At 38.4% G+C, this 20,740-nt stretch overlaps 1 protein-coding gene across 3 annotated transcripts; it reads left to right on the forward strand.

Moving 5' to 3' along the window:
- The first annotated feature begins 1,293 nt into the window (after window positions 1-1,293).
- On the forward strand, window positions 1,294-20,165 carry Pcmtd2 (protein-L-isoaspartate (D-aspartate) O-methyltransferase domain containing 2). Of its 3 annotated transcripts, none has more exons than XR_007978104.1 (8): window positions 1,294-1,399; window positions 4,232-4,399; window positions 5,643-5,973; window positions 7,742-7,844; window positions 9,983-10,154; window positions 14,811-14,934; window positions 17,162-17,415; window positions 18,490-18,585. XR_007978104.1 is itself a non-coding variant. In XM_052184648.1 (7 exons), the coding sequence occupies exons 3-7, from the start codon at window positions 5,667-5,669 to the stop codon at window positions 18,861-18,863; spliced, it is 1,080 nt and encodes a 359-aa protein (XP_052040608.1). In that variant the 5' UTR covers window positions 1,294-1,399; window positions 4,232-4,399; window positions 5,643-5,666; the 3' UTR covers window positions 18,864-20,165. The 3 variants fall into 3 exon arrangements, 1 of the variants encoding a protein (XP_052040608.1); XR_007978105.1 differs by lacking the exon at window positions 18,490-18,585 and adding an exon at window positions 17,502-18,482; XM_052184648.1 differs by lacking the exon at window positions 17,162-17,415 and having other exon boundaries at window positions 18,490-20,165.
- Window positions 20,166-20,740: the final 575 nt, after the last annotated feature.

Below are 20,740 nucleotides of genomic sequence, written 5' to 3' on the forward strand. Positions count from 1 at the left end.
TTCATATGCTCATTTGCCATCTGTATATTTTCTTTGCTGAGTCATATATTCATAGCTTTTACCCATTTCTATTTGTGCTGTTTATTTTCTTATTGTTGAGTTTTAAGGATTTTTAAAAATCCTTTATCAAATATGTTTTGGGAATATTGTTTTTCAGTCTGTGTCTTACCTTTTTATTCTTCTAACAGTATATTTTACAGAAAAATGATGCTAGTGTTAAAGATATATTTTACCTTTGTGTGTGTGTATGTGTGTGTGTGTGTGTGTGTGTGTATGCACATGCCTGAGTTCCTGCAGAGGCCAAATGTCTTGGGTACTGGAAATCAAATTTGGAAGAGATATGTATTATTTTTACATGTGGATGTGTAATTACTCCAGCATCTTTTGTCGAAAAGATCATCCTTCCTCCATTGAATTGTTTGTTCTCTTATCAAAGGTGAGTTTACTATATAGCTTTGTATACCATTAATTTATCTCCCCCATATGACTCTTGATTACTGTAATTTTAATAGTAAGTCATGAAATCAAATGGTGTTAGGCCTATACTTTGTCCCCCCATCATTATTGTGTTATCTATTTTGAATCTTTAGCTTTCCTACACAAACTTTAAAAAATAGTATAATCATTTTCTTGTTATTTGTACCACACTCCACTGCAGGTTGAATGACTTTCTTACAGACGTTGACTCAGGCATCCAGGCTCCTTCCATCTTGACACCACTTCCTTCAACATGTACCCTCCAAGCAGTGTAGAGGAAATGTGCAATCATAATGATTCAGAACAGGTTTCTGCTTCTCATTCAAAACTGGAAGAATAAAACTCAGAACAATCTTGACAGGCAGCCCTAAAGATCACTTAGACTTTGGTCTATTTTGTAGGTTTCTCAGAAGAGGCCAGAACTGCTGGTTCAAGTGTGCAGATGGCCTGGGCTGGGTGGTCTAGCAGGGGCAGGGCCGGCCTTTTGTGTTGTAACTCCTGCAAGCGAGTGGACCCAATCTATCACTCTTGTTTCTTCACTCCTGCCTTTTCATACTGTGGGGGCTATGTCCTTGAATGGACATAAATAGCGAACTGTGTGTCTGCAGGCAAAATGCCTTTCTCCCGCCGACATGCCGCGTCCTCTCATATCTTTAGGCCGGGACATGTTCGGAGACCATGTAGTGACCATTCAGGCAGGGTCACACTCATTCAAACCAGCGGGTGGAAAGGGGCAAGCTCGTGGGCAGTGCCGTTGCCCCTTTAAGAGCTCTCTCCAACCGCACATGCTCAGTTCAGGTATAGCCCGCGCACGCGCAGAGGTAGCAGCGGATGTTTACAGCGGCTGAGGTCGGTCCGAAGCGACAGAAGCGTCCGAAGAACTGCTCTCCGAGACTAAATCCAAGGGCTGCTGAGCGCCGAGGTAGAGCCGTCTCTGCCCCTCGGCCCTTTCCTCCGTATCCCTTCTCCAACCCTGGTTACCGGTCCCCCCAGTGCCCGTGTCTCTTACCGTCTCCGAGAGTTTCGAGCCCCAGCACCTGCCACCCCCGCCACCCCCATCTCCCTGCCCAGCACCCTCCAAGCTTCTTCCTCCTCCAACACCTCCCTCCCCTCCAGCGTGCCCCCCCCCGCCCCCGTTGCTAAGGGGGATCTCTTTGCTCTAGATCTACAACCTGTGTCTGATTAAGTAGGAAATGTTTGCAGTTAGCTCAAGGGCAAGTCGGGCATTGACAATGTTTGAAACAAATTATACCTAGGGTAGATATTTGAAAGAAAGCAGAGTATCCTACAGAAGAGAAAAGAAAGACCCCTTTAGGGAAAGGTCTAAAGTAGCTGAAGAGACCTCGCAGGGGCCTGGACCCTTTGTTTCTTATTAGGCTTGTGCCTCTGCCATCAACTCTGTCATCTGAGTACCTGCCCCCTGCTCTCTTGGGCCCTGCACTGTTTTTCTCTGTTCTTATTGAAGACATGGCTAACGTGAGCTCCATTACATCTGGTAGGCTGTCTCTAGAACCAGGTATTTAAGAGACTCAGCACTGATTATATATAAAGGGAATTGAAGTGGGCCCTTTTGAGGTGGTGGCATTTGGTCTCTCCCTTGGCCCTGGCTTTTCTCCATCCTCCTCTGAAACCTTGCTGGGAGATTTGTGAGAAGAAACTCATTTTTCTTTTTTTCAACTCTGGTAGTCCCAAAGCTTTTCTATGCATAAAACAGTATGAACTGTCCCTAGTCAGCATATACTATTAGTCAGGCTTTCATTCAGATGCAGACCACAAGTGATTTGCATTTGATGCATGCCCTCCCAGAGTTCTTGTTTTAAAGGCAAGAAGCCTTAGTTATTTCCCACATCCTGCTGACAGGATGATGGTTTAGAATACATGTCCCTAGCAAGGTATCCCCTAAGAAAGAGACATCCACTTGACTGTGGGCCAGCTATCATAGTTTTTTCAAACGCAGCGTAGATATGTAACAGGGCCCTTTAGTCCAGCTTCACTTGTGTTGTTGCTGTCCACTTGGAGTCCTGTGCTACGGCTGCTCAATGTTTCCCTATGCCCTTCTCCTCTGTTGGCCTGTGCTAATCAGTTCTGAATGGGAACTGTAATAAGCATTGCAGTAAGTAGCAAAGTGTGTAGTGTAGTCTAGTGAAGGAAGGGCAATCTCCTAAAAATAATTCTTTGCCTTCAATTGGAATCTACTGCACTGCATTCTTGTGCAGTGATACTATTTGGCTTGGAGAGAGTATTTTCAAGTGTGTTTAGGGCTTTTTTTTTTTTTTTCTTTGACATGGTGACTGATCATATGTATCTCAGCAGCAAGTGGTGATGCTTCTATGCAAGGCAACATTAGATTGTCAAACAAAGCTAATATTAAATATCACACTTGATCATTATTCACCTACTCTCCATCAAAAGCAATTGATAAGGACTACCTTGGAGTTCTGTGTAGTATAAAGAATGATCTACAGTAGTCACACTTTCTGTTTTAAATGAATGTATTAAGTACATATAGCAAGCAAAAGTAAAAGAACTAGTGAGTAGTAGCAGAAATAGTAGATAGAAAATATCAAGTTGAGTACTCACCTTTAGTAGGGATGACTGGGATAGCCCAGTTGAGAGACCAAACAAAAGTTAACAGCAGAAATTATCTGTGAAAATCCCATTTGAAGCAGCCATTTGGAATTCCTGATAGAGAACCCAAGTGAAGCTTCCAAGTTAAAAAATATTTAGATAGATAACATCATCAGGTTGGGCACTTACAGTCATCTAGTAGAAATCAACTGGAGAAGTTGTGGCAGTCAGCCGGAGTTACCAGTTGAACTATTTCTTCTCTCCATGTTCAAGATTTCCATGGCTGAACTTCTTGTTTTTACCAAGATGTTTTTATACCATGCAATAAACAATAGTCTTATAAATGGATAATCTTTTAGGTATTCTCAAGGACAAATTGTGTTACTCTTGGGCTGTTTCCTTGCATTTCCTTTCCCCCATCATAGAATTAGGTACCCTCTAAGCTCCAGGAAAAGGTAGTAACTGTAAAAGCAGGTTGCTGGGGTTTTTTTTTGTTTTTTTGTTTTTGTTTTACTGAAATTCTGTTCTTTTAACATGGAATTAGCTTTCACTTGAGGGAAAAAAATTCAGTAACATAAATGTCTAGTACAAATGAAATATATGTAATATGGTACCTGCTGAAGATTGTTAATTTGTAGAACTGAGATAGTGTGAGGAAAATGGCTTTCTTGATTCAGTAGGACATGTGTTTTTTTAAAGGTCCTTTCCTAAATTGGCCTATAAGCATATAAATACTTTACTCTATTTTCAACTGGTGTCCCAAATTTTAATATGACTATGTTAGATCAGTAGTGTAGCAATAGAACTAAGTGGCTTATCTAAGATTAAGCCCAAGCTTATTAGCACTAGGGACTAGTTACAACTTGGGGCAAGGGCTCTGAATTCACTTGAAAAGTAGATTAAATTTTAATAATTGAACTGTGATTTGGAAATCTAATATTTTTCTTGATTATGAAGATGGATTATTTCATCATAAAATGGAAAAGAATTTGTATCAAGAAAGTTTTTCTTAGCCTCTTGTAAAATGCTAGAGTAGTAGTTGATTTTCATTCCTAGGCTTAATTCTCTAGCACTGCTGTTACTAGCTGTGCACATGGGTGTGTCTAGGGATGGGGACTATCTCCAGTGCTCTACAGAGAAGACTGAACAGGGGCCATAACATAATTGTTGTTATTGTCTGAGACAGGTTTTTATATAATCCATGTTGGCCTGGAACTTACTGAAGATGACCTTGAACTCCTGAACAGGAGCTGCTTCTACTAATCTGCGGTTTGGTAGTCTTTACTTCAGCAGTTTTTATCAGCATCACCAGCTTTTAAGAAATAAAGCCATTAGTTTGGAAAAGTCACCTGAGGTCAGTATAAAACTGGGGAGTATATTTTTCATTTTCAAAGGGTAGAAAGAAAAAGACTTCTCCAGGGTAAAAAATATTTCCTGTTCACCCCATCAGGGAATATTGTTTTAGTAGTTGTACCTAAAGGGGATGCTTTTTTCACCAAAACAGGATAGGAGAAGATAAGAAATGTACTTCTTAGATAACAAGGAGAAAGAAGCTGTATAGGAAGTAAGCCAGCATTGATCCTTTCTAAGGCTAAACTTTAGCCTTGAAATTGATTTTATGTTTGTTACAATAAGGTGTCACAATGTGTTCTATTTGGGAAAAAAGTTTTGTATTTTTACCTAAAATTTAAACATCAGAGTAACCTACTCAGTAGGTTGGATGGATTACTTGCTGTAGGTGAGTTTATGTGTATATTGAGATGTATTGCTCCAGTTAGTGTGGGGATACCATTTAAATTTGAATTTCTGTATGGCTCAGCAGCTAAAAGTATCTGCCACCCAGTCTAAAAAATCTTAGTTTGATTCCCTAGGGACCATTCCTTCAAATTGTGGCACCTATAGGCCAGCAAATAAACTTTCCAAATAAAATAATAAATGTAAATTTTTTTAAAAATTGAATTTCAAAAAAAAAATCAAAAAAATAAAAAGCCGGGTGGTAGTGGCACATCTTTAATCCCAGCACTTGGGAGGCAGAGGCAGGTGGATTTCTGAGTTCGAGGCCAGCGTGGTCTACAGAGTGGGTTCCAGGACAGCCAGGGCTACACAGAGAAACCCTGTCTCGAAAAACCAAAAAAAAAAAAAAAAAAAAAAAAAAAAAAAAAATTGAATTTCAGTTAAACACCAAATGATTTATTATTTGTTGTTAGCTTAAATTTCTAGTAGAGCTAGTGTTTTGTTTTGTTTTTTTTCTAATTAAATTATGGTGTGTGGGCTCACACATGCCATTGTGTACATGAGGAGATCAGAGACTGACCCTGTGGCACTAATTTCACTCTTCTCAGAATTATGTAGGTTCTGGGGAGTGAACTTGGGTCATGAGCTTTGTATGGCAAATGCTTTACCCTTTGAAATATCACTCTGACCCTAGAATTTCCACTCCCAATACCAGCATCTTTGGAGGGTGAAGTAGTTATTGACAAAACATACTCCTGTCTTTATTACATTGAGAACTGAGAATTTAGAAATAGCATGTATTTAGAGATTTTTTTTTTTGCTCTTGCCCTTAATGTAAATAGTTATTACAATTTTAATTGTAGTCTTGCTTGGTTGTACTCTTGAACATGGGCGGTGCTGTGAGTGCTGGTGAGGACAACGATGAGCTCATTGATAATTTGAAGGAAGCCCAATACATCCGGACTGACTTAGTAGAGCAGGCTTTCCGAGCTATTGATCGAGCAGATTATTATCTTGAAGAATTTAAAGAAAATGCATACAAAGACTTGGCATGGAAACATGGAAACATTCATCTCTCAGCCCCGTGCATCTACTCGGAGGTGATGGAGGCTCTGGATCTGCAGCCTGGGCTCTCATTTCTGAATTTGGGCAGTGGTACTGGCTACCTCAGCTCCATGGTGGGGCTCATTCTAGGTGAGTCTGGATACAGAGCTTTAGTCCCCTCTTCCTTAGTACAACTTGGTATCACTTTAGATAGAAGATTTTGTAGGTTGGTTGCATACCCTGGTGGAGATCATGGTCCTCCTATTAGTTGGCTGAAAGTAGATGGTAGATGACTGATGATATCCACTTATGGGCTCTGAGTTGGAAGCTGGAGTTCCTTTTCTATATCTCCTCCTACCTATACTGCTGCATTCTGCTGTGAATGGTGGATAACAGCATAGGTCTATAAATTTTGACCTTATATAATTTCTTGATTTAATCTAATCACTCTTGTTCATCTCCTCCTTTGAGTAGGAGGTTGAATTCTTAGGTGGTTGAAGTTCTTTGTAACAGTTTCTCTTTTGTTGTTTGCTACTAAAAGAATAGTAAGTTTATGTATTCTTAAGGAATTTTCAGAGATGGAAGGGATTTACTAAATTATGGTATTTAGAGCCATTTAGGCTATTTTCTTTATGAACTATAAGAATGGATGTATGAATATAGCCATTTCTGATGATATTATCTATTGAATTCCTGCATTGTGTAAAATATTATAGTGGGGCAAAGACTTCAGATGTTGCTTCCATTTCTTCTTAATTGATATGAATTTTTTTGGGGGGGGGGTTGGATTTGGTTTTTTCGAGACAGGCTTTCTCTGTATAGCCCTGGCTGTCCTGGAACTCAGTCTGTAGACCAGGCTGGCCTCGAACTCAGAAATCTGCCTGCCTCTGCCTCCCAAGTGCTGGGATTACAGGCGTACACCACCACCGCCTGGCTATGATTTTTAATCTTAATATGTTTTTTGATTGGTTAAGGCAGTGGTTTTAACTGGGGGGAAATAGATAATAAAACTGCCTATATTAGAAATGCTATTGAAAAGAACCTAAAGGTGCAGCCTTGTGGTGGTGGTGGTGGTGGTGGTGAGGCGGCGGCGGTGGCACATGCCTTTAATCCCAGCACTCCGGAGACAGAGGCAGGCAAGTTTGAGGCCAGCCTGTTCTACAGAGGTAGTTCCAGGACAGCCAGGAACACTATCTTGAAAAACCAAAGCCAAAACCAAAAAAAAAAAAAAAAAAAAAAAAAAAACAAGAAGAAGAAGAGGAGGAAGAACCTAAGCAGCTGAGGAGATGGCTCACTGTAAATACTCTTTGTACATGAAGACCTGAGTTCAAATCATGTAAAGGTGAACACATGTTTAAAAAAAAAAAAAAGCCAGGTGTAGCAGTGGTATTCTCAGAGCTGGAAGACATATAGGATTCTAGGGGCTTGCTTGGCTAGTTATTTTATCTGATTTGTTGACCCCTGGATTTATTTAGTGTAACCCTATTCCAAAAAGAAGTAACATGGAGTAACCTGATGTTGACTTCTGCCATGAACATTCATGGATGTGTGCATCTATGCACACGTGTGTGGCATACACACACACACACACACACACACTTTAATTTATTGGTAAAAGCTACTACTCTTGCCTTTTTTTTAAATTTGCAAATTATTCTTTTAATGTTTGAGAGCTTTTGAGAAGCCAAGGCATCAAAACAAATGCTTTGTATATGTTAGTGGATGGAACCTATACCACACATTGAAAGATTCCCTTGAGAGGTTTAGACCCACGAATATGCTGAGACCTTAAACCCTTGTGAGATTCTATAATTATACACTACAGAATTATCTGTGTTGTAATTAAGAAAGTACAGAAAACAAATGAGCAACGGTTCTTTTCCTCATTCTAAAAGCTTTGTTTTCTCAAACCTTTCAGGTCCTTTTGGTGTGAACCATGGGGTGGAGCTTCATTCAGATGTGACTGAGTATGCGAAGCAAAAACTGGATGTCTTCATCAGAACAAGTGACAGTTTTGATAAGTATGATCAGATGATACTTATTGATTCAAACAAAGGGTGTTAATTATAGATAGAAAAAGCCAGTTTATTAGTATGCTTATGCCAGAAAACAGTTAAAGTAGGTTGGATGATCCTAGGTATATGTGTGCCTACCCTTGTTACTGTTTTAATATTCCCTAGTACTAATTGCTTTATGTTTTTTTCTTTTCTTTTCTTTCTTTCTTTCTTTTTTTTTTTTTTTGAAACAAGGTCTCTTTGAATAGCCCTGGCTGTCCTGGAACTCACTATGAAGACCTAGTTGGCCTCATATTTATAGAGATCCACCTGTCTCTGTCTTCTGAGTACTGGGATTAAAGGCTTGTGTCACCACACCTTGCCAGCTTTGTGCTTTATAATCTATGATCCTAAATATCAAATTTTCATTACTTTATTAAGAGAAGAAACATTATTTATTTTGCTCAGTTTTCATGTTCCAGTAATAGAAAATTTATATCACCTAATTGTTTTCTGAAAGAGTAGACATTTAAGAGAATAAAAAGTGTTTTTTGCCAGTAGTGGTAGGCAGAGGCAGGCAGATCTTGGTAGGTTTGAGCTGCTTGGTCTATATATCATGTTCCAGGCTAGCTAATAAGGAAAGCCTGGGAAAAAAAAAAAAGAAAGTGTTTTGTTTTGTTTTGTTAAAAAAAACAAAAAACAAAAAAAAACCTCCTGTTGGGGCTGGTGAGATGGCTCAGGAGGTAAAGGCACTTGTTGCCCAGAGTGATGACCTGAGTTTGATCCACCTGCTGAAAGGAGAACTGACCCCCACAAATTGTCCTCTGAAGTCTTCACACATACTGTGGTACACCCATATGAATACACAGGTGAATTCACACAATGAATAAATAAATAAAAATCTGATAAAATCTTCAGTTGCTTGTCAGGCAACTGAATGTAGTGCTGAACATTGTAAAAACAGTAAAAAATGGTGGCTGGTGTTGCTTTGTATTTGGATCATGTTGGAACATTCACTTTTTTCTATTTTGTTTGTAACATATAAGGTTCTATTTATATAGCATGATTCTATTTGGAAATGTAGCTTCTAACTCCTGGGTCTGCAAAGTGTTACATTGTTCTGTGATTTTGTAATTAAAATATAACCTGTGGTTGTTGTGTTTGGGGTAGAAGCCAAGAAAACCCACCTAAAATACAGAAGCTTTCAAATGAAAGCTTTATTTTTTGAGCACCCAGGCAAGCAGCTAGTTCAGGATCTGAAGCATGTCCCAGAAGGGAGATTGTACTACATTTTTAAAGGATGGGAACACAAAGTGAGGGGAGACTTGAGGGATGCTGCAGTGTTATCCAATTGAATGTTGACATTATGGGTTAAACAAGGGAGTACCCATTGGAGACTGGGCCTTATTCGGAGCAGCTGGCTTCAAGGTCTTTAATTCATTCTGCTAGACTTTGGGTTGTGAGCTGAGAATGATAAGGGGACAAAGAAGTTGGTCAGCTGCATGTAATTAATTAGGGCATAACAGTCAATTGATTATATAATTTTACAACTTATGCACCTTGGTTTAGATAACAGCAGTTTCTATTCTTTGCCTGTTAACAGACAATTAAAACATTTGGAGAAGTGAGATAGTTGTTTGTTCCTAGGCCTGGGGAAATGAACTTGTTTGACCCTGCCAGCAAGATGAAGAAATGTCTTCAAGCCAGGCAGTGGTGGCACATGCTTGTAATCCTAGCACTCTGGGAGGCAGAGGCAGGCGGATTTCTGAGTTCGAGGCCAGCCTGGTCTACAGAGTGAGTTCCAGGACAGCCAGGGCTGCACAGAGAAACCCTGTCTTGAAAAAACCAAATCCAAAAAAAAAAAAGAAAAGAAAAGAAAAGAAATGTCTTCAAGATGGCTGGACTCATACAACTGTCCCTGAGATGTCTGGACTCAGACAGCTGTTTACAACAGAAGCTATTCAGCTATAGGGAAGTCCTCAGATCCCCTAGGGCCTGGAACCTTGAATTTAGTTTCTACCATATGGTTAAATGGAGTCTGAGAGCAAAATAGAAGTACTTAGAATAAGTTTCTTTTGCTTGTTCCCAACATAGCAGGCATAACTTTGTTTCTATGTACTTGTTACAACGACATATGTAGTTATAGAAAACTTTTTTTCTTGCAGATTTGACTTCTGTGAACCTTCCTTTGTAACTGGCAATTGCCTGGAGATTGCTCCAGATTGTTGTCAGTATGATCGAGTTTATTGTGGGGCTGGTGTGCAGAAAGAACATGAAGAGTACATGAAAAATCTTCTCAAAGTTGGAGGGATCCTTGTCATGCCCTTGGAAGAGAAGGTCAGGTTCTCTACACAGCTGACATTGTGTATACTTTCCTTCAAAGTCAGTTTATGTATACTACTCTTGCAGTAGCTGCCAGTTTATTACCAGAGGAACACAAAGCTATGTATAGGTCTTCCATATACTGTGTACTATGTGTGAACCTTCTCCTACCTCCTGTCTCTCTTACACTTGTTTTTCTTTGTTTTCTTCTTTTCTCCTTCCTACTTTTTCTTCCTTCCCTTCTCTTCTTCTTCCTTCTCTTCACCCCAGCTCCTTTTTATTTTGTGCCAGTAACTAGCCTGGAATCCAGGATAGACTGCAGCAAGCAAGCATGGATGGCATAGACAATTGCTGGGGCAAGTGTAGCTTACTTTTGCTAAATTTTCTTTTAATTTTAACTCTTTGCTATTCTGTGGCCAAAAGCTCTTGGCTTCTGGCAGTAAACTCCAGTTTATAGCAGCAGGGGATTAAGACAAGAAGCTAGTTACTCAAGTTCTTTGACTAGAGCCCCCTTGCTGATCAGGTTAACAAATCAGAGTTTGTTAACTCTTTGTGAGCCAGAGAGAAAGGAAAAGAAAAACACCTACTCTGGATGAAGCAGTGAAAAGAAGCTTCAACAACCTTTATTTCTGTTCTTAGTATTTGTATTTTCTCTAAAAATTTGCCTCATACAACTGTCAGGTAGAACTGTTAAAACAGGTTAATTACATGATTTTCTAAATACTTCTACATGCCAATAAGTTGATAGTAAGTTTAAGGCAATAATTCATGTCACAGATTGATAAGGTTTAAGAGTTACAACAGAATTATTTACATGTCCTTCCATTAAGACGAGTATCTGACTAAACATTCATTATCTGTTACAAGCCCCCCCCCATAAGTTATGTTTAAAGCAATAATTTTTATGTCACATGTTAGCATGGTTTTGTCAAGAGTCAAATTATCTGCTTTGTATCTTATTATTTTGAAGTTTTGTATAGATAAATTAGTTAATATTTTATTTCTTATTCTTGCACCTACAATAAATTTTCCATTCCAAGTTTATAACCTTTAGTTGCCAGATAGTGACTTTGTTCTTAACCTAGAAGGAATGTTTTCCTTGATTGTACACTTGTTCCAAGCCTGCTTTCTTTTTCTAGTTCAATTGGCCTGTGACACATGAAGGTTTACAGAACTCAACTTTCAGCTTTTATTCTATAGAGGGCTTGAAATTACTTGTATAAATTTAGGAATTCGATAAACTCATTATCAGGAATTATGAAATCATCAGTTTGTTTACACAGAGATACTACATGAGAGTACATCTTCATGTTGATCTGCAAAAAATCTGCCCGATAGAGTAGGCTGATGCCCAGGAATCATTAGGCTGTGTAATAGTGACAGGAAAGGTATTTCAACAACAAGAACAATCCTGGGGTTAAGTCTCTAAGGACCCTGCATTCTCAGAGCTCACCCATCACAGTCTTACAGAATGGTGAGCCATTGTCAGAAAACTCAAATGAGTTTGCCTTAGGCTTTCCTAGATGGCTTCTGTCAATTTTGATCTTTTTAGTGTATTAATACTTTGATAGAAAGTATTTTACACATTCCTCTCTTCTCAAAAATTTTCTTGTATAGACTAGCTTGTAACTTACAGTGCTTTACTTATGAGAGTTCATGAATGTAATTTTAAGTCATTTAATTTTGAATTTATATCATTTTGATGTTTACAAGTTTCATTTAGTTGATAAATCTCTTAGTTGTGTATGTGTGTGTATGTATGTATGTATGTATGTTTGTTTGTGATATGTCACCACATGTAGGTGAGTACCAGTTTGTATGTATGTATGTATGTATGTATATGCACATGCATATGGAGGCCAAAAGATACATATGATGTCTTCTTTGGTTGTTTTCCACCTTATGTATTAAGGCAGGATCTCTCACATGAACATAGTGCTCACTCCTTCAGCTAGTCTAGCTAGCCATCTTGCTCTGGGGATCCCGTCTCCATCTTCTAAGTGTTGGGGTTATAGGTGGACCACACCACCTGCCTAATGTTTGAGTGCTGGGGATTGGAACTCTGGTTCTCATGTGTGCATGGCAATCACGTTACCAATTGGGCCATCATCCTAGACTTTCTTATTTTTTAATCTCTTGGGTTATTTTTTTTTCCTCATATTTTCTTAGCAATTGATTTGTTCAGGGGACTAGGTTTTTGGTCTTAAAATGTTTACTACACTTTGGAATTTCTAGCCCATAGATCTCTGTGGTGGTGGATTGCATATTCTTCTGTCCTTTGTATTTTCTACCTATTGGCAATTAGATCTAGAGTCAGTATATTTTGGCATATTTTGATGGAGAAGAACACAAGAGAATGTAAGTCATGTATTAAAATAGACATTTACCTTCAATATACAAATGATTGATAATAAGACCACTTTCTTCCACTCATGACAAAATATGCAGATGCCTCAGATCCATCTATACAATCATGTAGAATGTTAGTGGTGTATAATGTACACATGCCCTTCTTTGTACTTTATAATGCCTCTAAATTACTTGTAATACCTGATAGAGTGTCACTGCTATATAAATAGTTTACTATGTTGCTTAGATAATAATGACAAGAAAATCTGTACATGTTCAGTGATACATGATTTAGTTTCTGAATATTTTGGTATACAGTTGTTTGGATGTAAAAGCCTTAGATCTAGAAGACAAGCTCCACTTAAGTTTATGGCATAAGCAGCTTTTCTGTTTACCTTGTAGAATGACTGGGATGACTCAGCCCGATTCATTGTTTTATTAAGAACTGTAGAATAATACATTTAAATTCTTTGTTTCTTTTTTGTTTTCTCTGTATTTAGGTGCTGGTTAACTTTGATAAAGAGAAAACTACTATTAGTGGTTTGGTCCCCCTATACTTCAGGGATAAATTTTGGTTATTATTGTTTGCTTATTAATTTTCTAAATAATGACTTTTTGACAAAGGGAGGTAACTAATAAGGTTTTGTTAATTTTTTTATTATCACTACAAAATTTTGATTGAGATCATTTTAGCTCTAGATTAACTTGAAGAGGGTAGGCATCCTCATACTATTTCTATTTGTTCATCTAGATTATGAAATACAGGTTTATAGTTTTAAGGTCTCACATATAATTTATGTAGTATAGTTAAATATTTGGTGGTCATTAATTATAGCTAGAATTCTTTTTACAAAAAAAGTTGCCTGGCGGTGGTGGCACACGCCTGTAATCCCAGCACTCTGGGAGGCAGAGGCAGGCGGATTTCTGAGTTCGAGGCCAGAGTGAGTTCCAGGACAGCCGGGGCTACCCAGAGAAACCCTGTCTCGAAAAAAAAAAAAAGTTTCTGAAGGGGCTGGAAAAATGATTCAGTAGTTAATTAAGATCTTTCAAATGACCTGGGTTCAATTCCTAGCACTCACACAGTGTCTCACAACCATCTGTAAACCCAGTTCTGTAGGATCTGAAACCCTCTTCTGGCCTTGGAAGGTACTAGGTATACACCATGTACACAGGCTAACACACAAACAAAACACCCGTACATGCAAAAAATAATAAAATAGATTTTTTTTTTTAAGTTTCTGGGTGATAAAGAGATGGCTCAGCAGTTAAGTGCATACTGTTTTTACAGAGGACCTGAGTTCAGAAAACTCATGAGAGTCTGCAAACTACAGATTTAGGGGAATCTGATGGTCTCTACTGGACTCTTAAAAGTACTGGCACTCACATGTGCACATAAGTTAAAAAAATAAATCTTCAAAATTTTCTGAAAGAAATGTGTTTGCTCTGAATACTCTTAATCTTTATTGTACTACTTAATCCTTTTAGAGAATCTTAGTTTTGGATGAGTTTCTGGGTTAGATGTTTCTAGAAAAGATAATCATATAATCTTCTCAGTTTTATGACCTATTAAGGGCATTTGTAGACTGTCCTAGTCACATTGAACACACAGAGGCTGTGTAGTTTAATTGGATTCTTTGGTACTAATCCTATAATATAAAGTGCTTTGATGACCCACACTGCTGTGTATCAGCTACCATCTCCCCCTGCACCCCTGAAGTGCTGTCAGTGAGAGTAAGGACAGTTGCCTTTGGTATCTAGTTTGACACATTGATGTTGAAGAAAGTCACAGCAACAAGGTTTTAGCATCTGGCATTTGGGCCTCTCCTGTCCCCTATCTATTGCAGGTTCAGATGTCTTTAAAGCTCAGATGTTTTTGTGCCTTAGATGCTATTGCAGTTGTACTCCTGATAGCCGCACATAGAATTCAGGGTAAATGGTTGAAGTATTGTAGCCGTTGTACATCTTTGGTTAGTTTTACTGAAGACAGGTCCTCCCCAACTTACCTTCAGCCACTGTTTTGAAGAACCCTAAAAAGTTATTTGTATAAATCTTATCTTGATTATCTTTTTATTTTTTCTTGTAGTCCTTTAACTGACTTATCATTTGTGTTTCTTATAAACAGAAGTTAGGTCAAGGAGCTTGAGTATGTTCATGCTTAGCATTTTCATAAGAATATTTATATTAGCTGTTAGTCATATCACATTAGGTATATATAGGCAGGCTGTTTCTTATTCAAATTTGCTATATAGAAATGATTACACTTAAATATAAGTTGTCTAGTAGCCAAATCCTTTGGATATTTTTGTTTTGTCTTTGAGATAGTTGACCAAGATAACACGCATAGGCCCTTCTGCTTGGGAAACAAAAAAGATTCTGGCTGTTTCCTTTGCCCCTCTGGTCCAGCCTTGCCGTTCGGAGTCAGGACAGTCCAGACTTGTCCAGCTACGTGAGTATGAATATCCTACCTGTCTTTTATCTTTGATTAAAGTTAGAATAGAAACAAAATGCACAAGAAACCTTTCGATGTTAAATAGTGTTACTTTCCCCTGTTGCATCCTCAGATTATACAGGATGTTTTAGATATTTTTAAAGTATCTCTTTTTAGCTTATCTTAGATGATTTTAATCTTCTTTTAAATCTATAAAATGTTGTTGCTGGTCAGGCTTTTGAGAATAGCAGATTCATACACAAAAGAAGCTTATTTTGGGAATCATAGGCAGTTTGCCTTGCTTATTGGAAATTGTTACCTGAATATAGCCCTCTTCATAGTACCTGTCTCATGCTGCTTTAAGCAAATATGGGTGAGGAATCTGCTTTGCTGTGTGACTGAGAAATTTCGTGTAGCCTCACATGCTTTGAACCTTTGTGTTTACATCTCTAAGATGCAGGCTGTACATGGAGCTAATGTAGGCTGACCTTCATCCTGATGTTTGTGACATATTTAAAACATCTTTCAAAAAAATAGGATTTCAAAGTGATGAAGATTTAGGATTTCCAAATGAAGATTATAAATGCTATTTTAAAATGATGAAGTTTAGGATTTCCAATGAAAACTATTCATCATACTTTCTGATCACTTAAAACATTTGGAAAATGTCTGTGTGTGTGTGTGTGTGTGTGTGTGTGTGTGTGAGAGAGAGAGAGAGAGAGAGAGAGAGAGAGAGAGAGAGAGACTATGAATGTGAATTATAAATAGTTTTAACATATACATTTTGGTTAATTTCTTCCAAAAACACTTCAGTTAGTAGAGAATCATTTACCAAATTGTCATACCTTGTGTGTCAGGTAACATAGATAGCACCTTGACATTTGTTGACCAACAACAATGAAACAAACAGAGAGCTTGGAGTGATAAGGGAGTTATGTAAAGGATGAGGCTATGTAGTGCTTAGTTATGTTCAGATGAAAGGAAAACAATTTTTTTTGGTGGGTTTTTTTTTTGTTTTGTTTTGTTTTGTTTTGTTTTGTTTTGTTTTGTTTTGTTTTGTTTTTCAAGACAAACCAAACTGTATAACCCTGGCTGTCCTGGAACTCAATCTGTAGACCAGGTTGGTCTCGAACTCAGAAATCTGCCTGCCTCTGCCTCCCAAGTGCTGGGTGGGATTAAAGGTGTGTACCACCACTGCCCGGCTGAAAGGAAATTTTCTTAAGAGAGGTATAGCGAGACTCTTTACACATCACCTGCCAATAAAAACGCTTATGGCCAGTAAGCTGAAGCAGGAAATAGGTCAGACATCCAGCAAGGAGAGAGAGAGAGAATTCTGAGAAATAGTGAGAGGCATGGAAGATTTGAGCTGAAATGCTGAGGAGTAAACTAGCAAATAGCTGAACTCAGAATAGAATAAAGGGAAAATTTGCCTCAGGAATTCTTGATGGATGTACAAAGACAAGGAGAAGAAACCAGCCATGAAGCTGAACCCAAGGTAGAATAAAAGGGATAATGAGTTAAGAACAAGTTAGAGAACAAGCCAAAGCTTGCAGCCTAGTCATCTATCTATCAATGAATAATTAGTCTCAGAGAATTATTCATTCTAGGAGCAGAAGCTGGGAGGAAAAACTTAATTTTTATAGCTGTTGCTCATCAGCATGTGATCCAGCCCTTTAATTTTCATATTCAGTTATTATTATGGGGAACTTATAAAAATGGTGAAAAAAACTAAAGTTAAAGAGGGTTAAGTAGAAAGGTAGAACTGGGCAAACTTGGGGACACTCACTTCATGGTGTAGTCATTGTGGGATATGTTGGAGAAACTGACTGGTGTAGGTTGGGTTTTAATTCATTATTTGGCTGTGGAGAGCTTCGTATATTATTGAAGATGCTATACATTTATATGGGTATCCTGTCAATCATTAGTAGGGTGAATTTGTCAGATTGGTGCTCTGAAATTTTGTTATTTAAACAAATGTGGCTCGTAGTAAGGAAATGCACCATCCTTTGGCACAGTGGCTGGGTTTGGAAGACAAATCGTGAAAACATTTGGAAGACTTTGAAAATCTTAGTTAAAAATAAGTGTTTCTGTATGAGGATTTGTCAAGCCTGGCTAGGAACCATAGGCATGTGTTGCCTCTTGAAATGCTCACTGTGAATGTTGAGTAATATACATTTGTGTGATTTGGTTAGAACTACTAAGGTGATCAGTTGGATAGGGTGTTTGCAGTTTCTATCTTTTTTAGATCACTGAAGTTGATGAGACCAAGGGAATAAGAGAAACCATGTAGCAAAGCCAGCATACAAAGAGCCCACGCAGCTTGGACATGCACTGCCTGGAGCATCCTCCTAAGTGGCATGCATGCAGGCTGGAAGCAGAAGTCAGGCAGGAAGTTGATGGGTTTCCCTATCATGCAAGAGAGAAAAAGTGAGACACCACCTTCAACAGGAAGGGTTCCGGGACACATGACCTTTCTGAGGAAGAACAGGAGAGCCTAAGGTATTGTGCTGAGTCTGGGGTAGGTTTGACTTGATTGGGACTGAGTTTCAACTTGGGGAACTGGTCTATGTTATTTAAATTTACAGAATAGATGTTAAACCAAGGATCAGCAGTCATACTGAGGGAGGAGTAGAGTGGACAACTGAGCCATTGGGAGTGTCACAAGGCCTAAGAGAAATCAAGTCGTAGAGAAGGACTGTGAACTGCCTGGCCATAGTGAACTGCATCAGTTTTCCTGGTGGCCCTCAGAGAAAGCTGGACAGGTCAGAGCTGATACTTGGGAGCCCGGTGGCCAGTGATGAGACTGTTTTAGCATCTTAGGGAAACAGCTGGATTGCAGATGTTCAGGAACTAATCTTTTCTTAATTGAGTTGGTGAGAGCAGGGAATACAGGTCATTTGTTGAGATACAAGGCCTTAACTGCTCAGTAGAATGACAGGATGCAAGCAAGGTACAGTAGCTCCATCTTGCAGAGAATACATGCCCATGTTCTCAGGGACAAAAAAGAGAAGGGTTGGTGCCTCAAAAGGGGGGGGGGCACTGTTTGTTGTTAGAACAACATTTCTTTCATTTCTGTAGGGCAGAAGATATTGGTGGGTTCTAGGCAGGGTTATGATTTTGGTTACAAATGTTGCAGATAGCATGAGAGTCCCCTCTATAGACAAGCCTCTTGCTTGAAGGTTATGTGTCCTAGAGGGAAAAAAGTGATTTAGATTTTCTGTTTAATGTATATAAACTCATGTAAAACTATTAAAGTATATAAAAGGATGTTAGAAATGTAGATTGCTTTATTATTGAGTGGATGTTATGTCATTGAGCAGAATAGAGTTATAAACCAGGCTTTGAAAACAAACCCTAAGGTTTCAAATTTTACCGCTGATCATCTAGACAGTATTTCTTTCCTTTTCAGAGTTAAGAACTAGTATATTTGCAAAGCTTTTAAGAAACACATGTGGTGCAAAGTAGGACTATTGGCTCCTATTTGGTTAGAATGCTCCCCCTTTTTAAGTCCTTTCAGAAAGTTAGGTGTGGGTAGTCCCCACCCATGCCCACAGGCTCTGCCCCTGTCCACAGCACCACCAGCCGTTCGAAGTCTACAGGACCTGGCCCGGCTTGCTATCCGTGGCAGCATCAAGAGGGCTATGCGCCAGGAAGCCACCAGAGGAGGTGGCCTGAAGAGCACACCTATGTTTAAAAGAAGGCGAGTCCGTCGCCGCAGAATGGAGACCATTGTCTTTTTGGACAAAGAGGTTTTTGCCAGTCGAATTTCCAACCCCTCTGATGACACCAGCTGTGAGGATGCAGAGGAGGATCGTCGGGAAGTGGCAGAGAGGACCTTACGGGAAGCCAAGCCTGAGCCACCAGTGAACTTCCTTCGTCAGAGGGTATTGCGCCTCCCATTGCCTGACCCCCTGAAGTACTACCTGCTGTATTACAGGGAAAAGTGAGCAGAATAGAGAGAGTGGGACCAGGATACCCAGAGGAAACTGCTGGCCAGGTACATGTCTTTTCCCTTTCTTGGTTCCTGTCTGTCCTCTAAAACTTTCCATGTAATAGTGTGATTTATTTAAGCACAGTCTAACAAGAAACTGCATAGAATTATTTTCCTTGATGGTGGGGTATGGTGTGCATCTTTTTGGCTCTACTGTATGTAACTCATTAGGAACTGCATGATGTCTGCTCCTTAGGCAGGCACTTTCACATTGAGACTTGAACTAAATTGGATTGGATCCTGTGTGAAACAAGGGGCAAATCTGTAAAGGTGTGACATACCACCACTCAGCTTGAATTTTATGTGATGGTTCTATTGCTGGTATTGAGTTCTTGTGACTTTTGCCTTTTTCTAGGTTGGGAAATGTTGAAAATCCTCCCTTATTTAAATCAAAATAATCAAATATTATGTGAAATATCAACCATAATTTTTTAAAGAAGAAGAAAATGAGATAGAAGGAGGGATAACTTACAGAACTGCCAGATGTCTTTCAGGAATTTCCAAAGACTTCCAAGCAGTTGATCCTCCCGTGATTTCTTCTGATACTTTATAGGAGCCACCATCAAGTAATCTCTTTTTCTGAGAGGAAAAGTTTATCCTGAACCATAGCAGTGATTCATGAGTCACTGAACTACAAAGACCAGAGCAGTTCTGAGGTATTTACATGGGAATTTTCAGTGCAGGTAGAGAGACTGCAGTGTTACAGAAAGCCCATGCTTCTTGACGTCTTTGATCATATTAGAGTACCAGGTCATAGATTTTTATCTTTTATAATTCTGGAGAAAAAAATTGTTAGTTTTGTAAATTTTCTTAAGAACAGAAAAATGTATTTTACTAGCTCCATTGCATTAGAGCAGTTTAACTTAGTGACTTGTGAAATCTATTATCTCCAGGCCATGGGTGTTGAGAACTATCAAGTTTTTTTGTTTTGTTGGGTTTTTTTTTTTGTTGTTGTTGTTGTTGTTGTTGTTGTTTCAAAAAAAGCAACCTTTCTGGCTGTCAGAGGACAGGACTTGAAGTTACATTGCTGATTCCAAAAGCTGGCTCTTAATAATTTTTTTTCTAGCCCAAAGTAAAGAATAGTGTTAATTGTTAGTAATAAGCCCAAATTAGAGTATTAATTTAGGATTAAGTACTGAGATTTTATGATTTACTTTTAGCTTAGCCTCATGTGACTTACAGGGAGAAATTTGATAGTTCTGTGATTTCTCCAGCTTAAATGGATATTTTGGTTCTTCTTTTTTTGTTTTTTTTTTTTTCAAGTTAGTTGAATCATTTTTACCAGACTATAGTCTGCATGTATAGCTGAGAAAACATATAATACCCTACATTATAATGTACACTTACATGACTTTAAATATAAGCTATTTAAAGAAAGTTCATAGTTGTTTTTACTTGCCTTTTAACTCCAATTTGGGCTTTTTTTCTTTCAGAGAGAAATGCATGCTCTAACTTGACTTGCAAATGTTTGTAGTTTGCAGATCGTTCTAGATGTTAACTCTAATTGTTAGCTAGACTTTTATGTTACCTGGAAAAATTTGGACATAAAATTAAATAAATGATACCTGTGAAGTTTGTATATTAGGTGGATTGATTGATTTTTTTTTCTGTGTTTGAATATAGGCTACATTTTGAAAAGCCACATTTGCCTTTATGCTGGACTTTTAAAAAATGACAATGCGTAAGACATTTTTCCTTTATATGTCAAACTTTTCTTAGCATTTTGTCACTTTGTGATTTTAAACCATAATTCAGTCACTTATATTTTATCACTTTGTGATTTTAAACCATAATTCAGTGAAATACAGTTGTAACAAGTGAGAAATAGATTGG

This window comes from Apodemus sylvaticus, chromosome 5 (genome assembly GCF_947179515.1).
Source record: "Apodemus sylvaticus chromosome 5, mApoSyl1.1, whole genome shotgun sequence".
Taxonomy (NCBI): Eukaryota; Metazoa; Chordata; class Mammalia; order Rodentia; family Muridae; genus Apodemus; species Apodemus sylvaticus.

Bases quoted from the DNA above. Each gene is read 5' to 3' on its own strand.
- Pcmtd2 (XM_052184648.1), top strand. From the start codon at position 5,667: ATGGGCGGTGCTGTGAGTGCTGGTGAGGACAACGATGAGCTCATTGAT. The intron at 7,845-9,982 runs GTATGATCAGAT...TTTTTCTTGCAG, and splicing joins ACAAGTGACAGTTTTGATAA to ATTTGACTTCTGTGAACCTT. The intron at 10,155-14,810 runs GTCAGGTTCTCT...TCTTTGAGATAG, and splicing joins TCATGCCCTTGGAAGAGAAG to TTGACCAAGATAACACGCAT.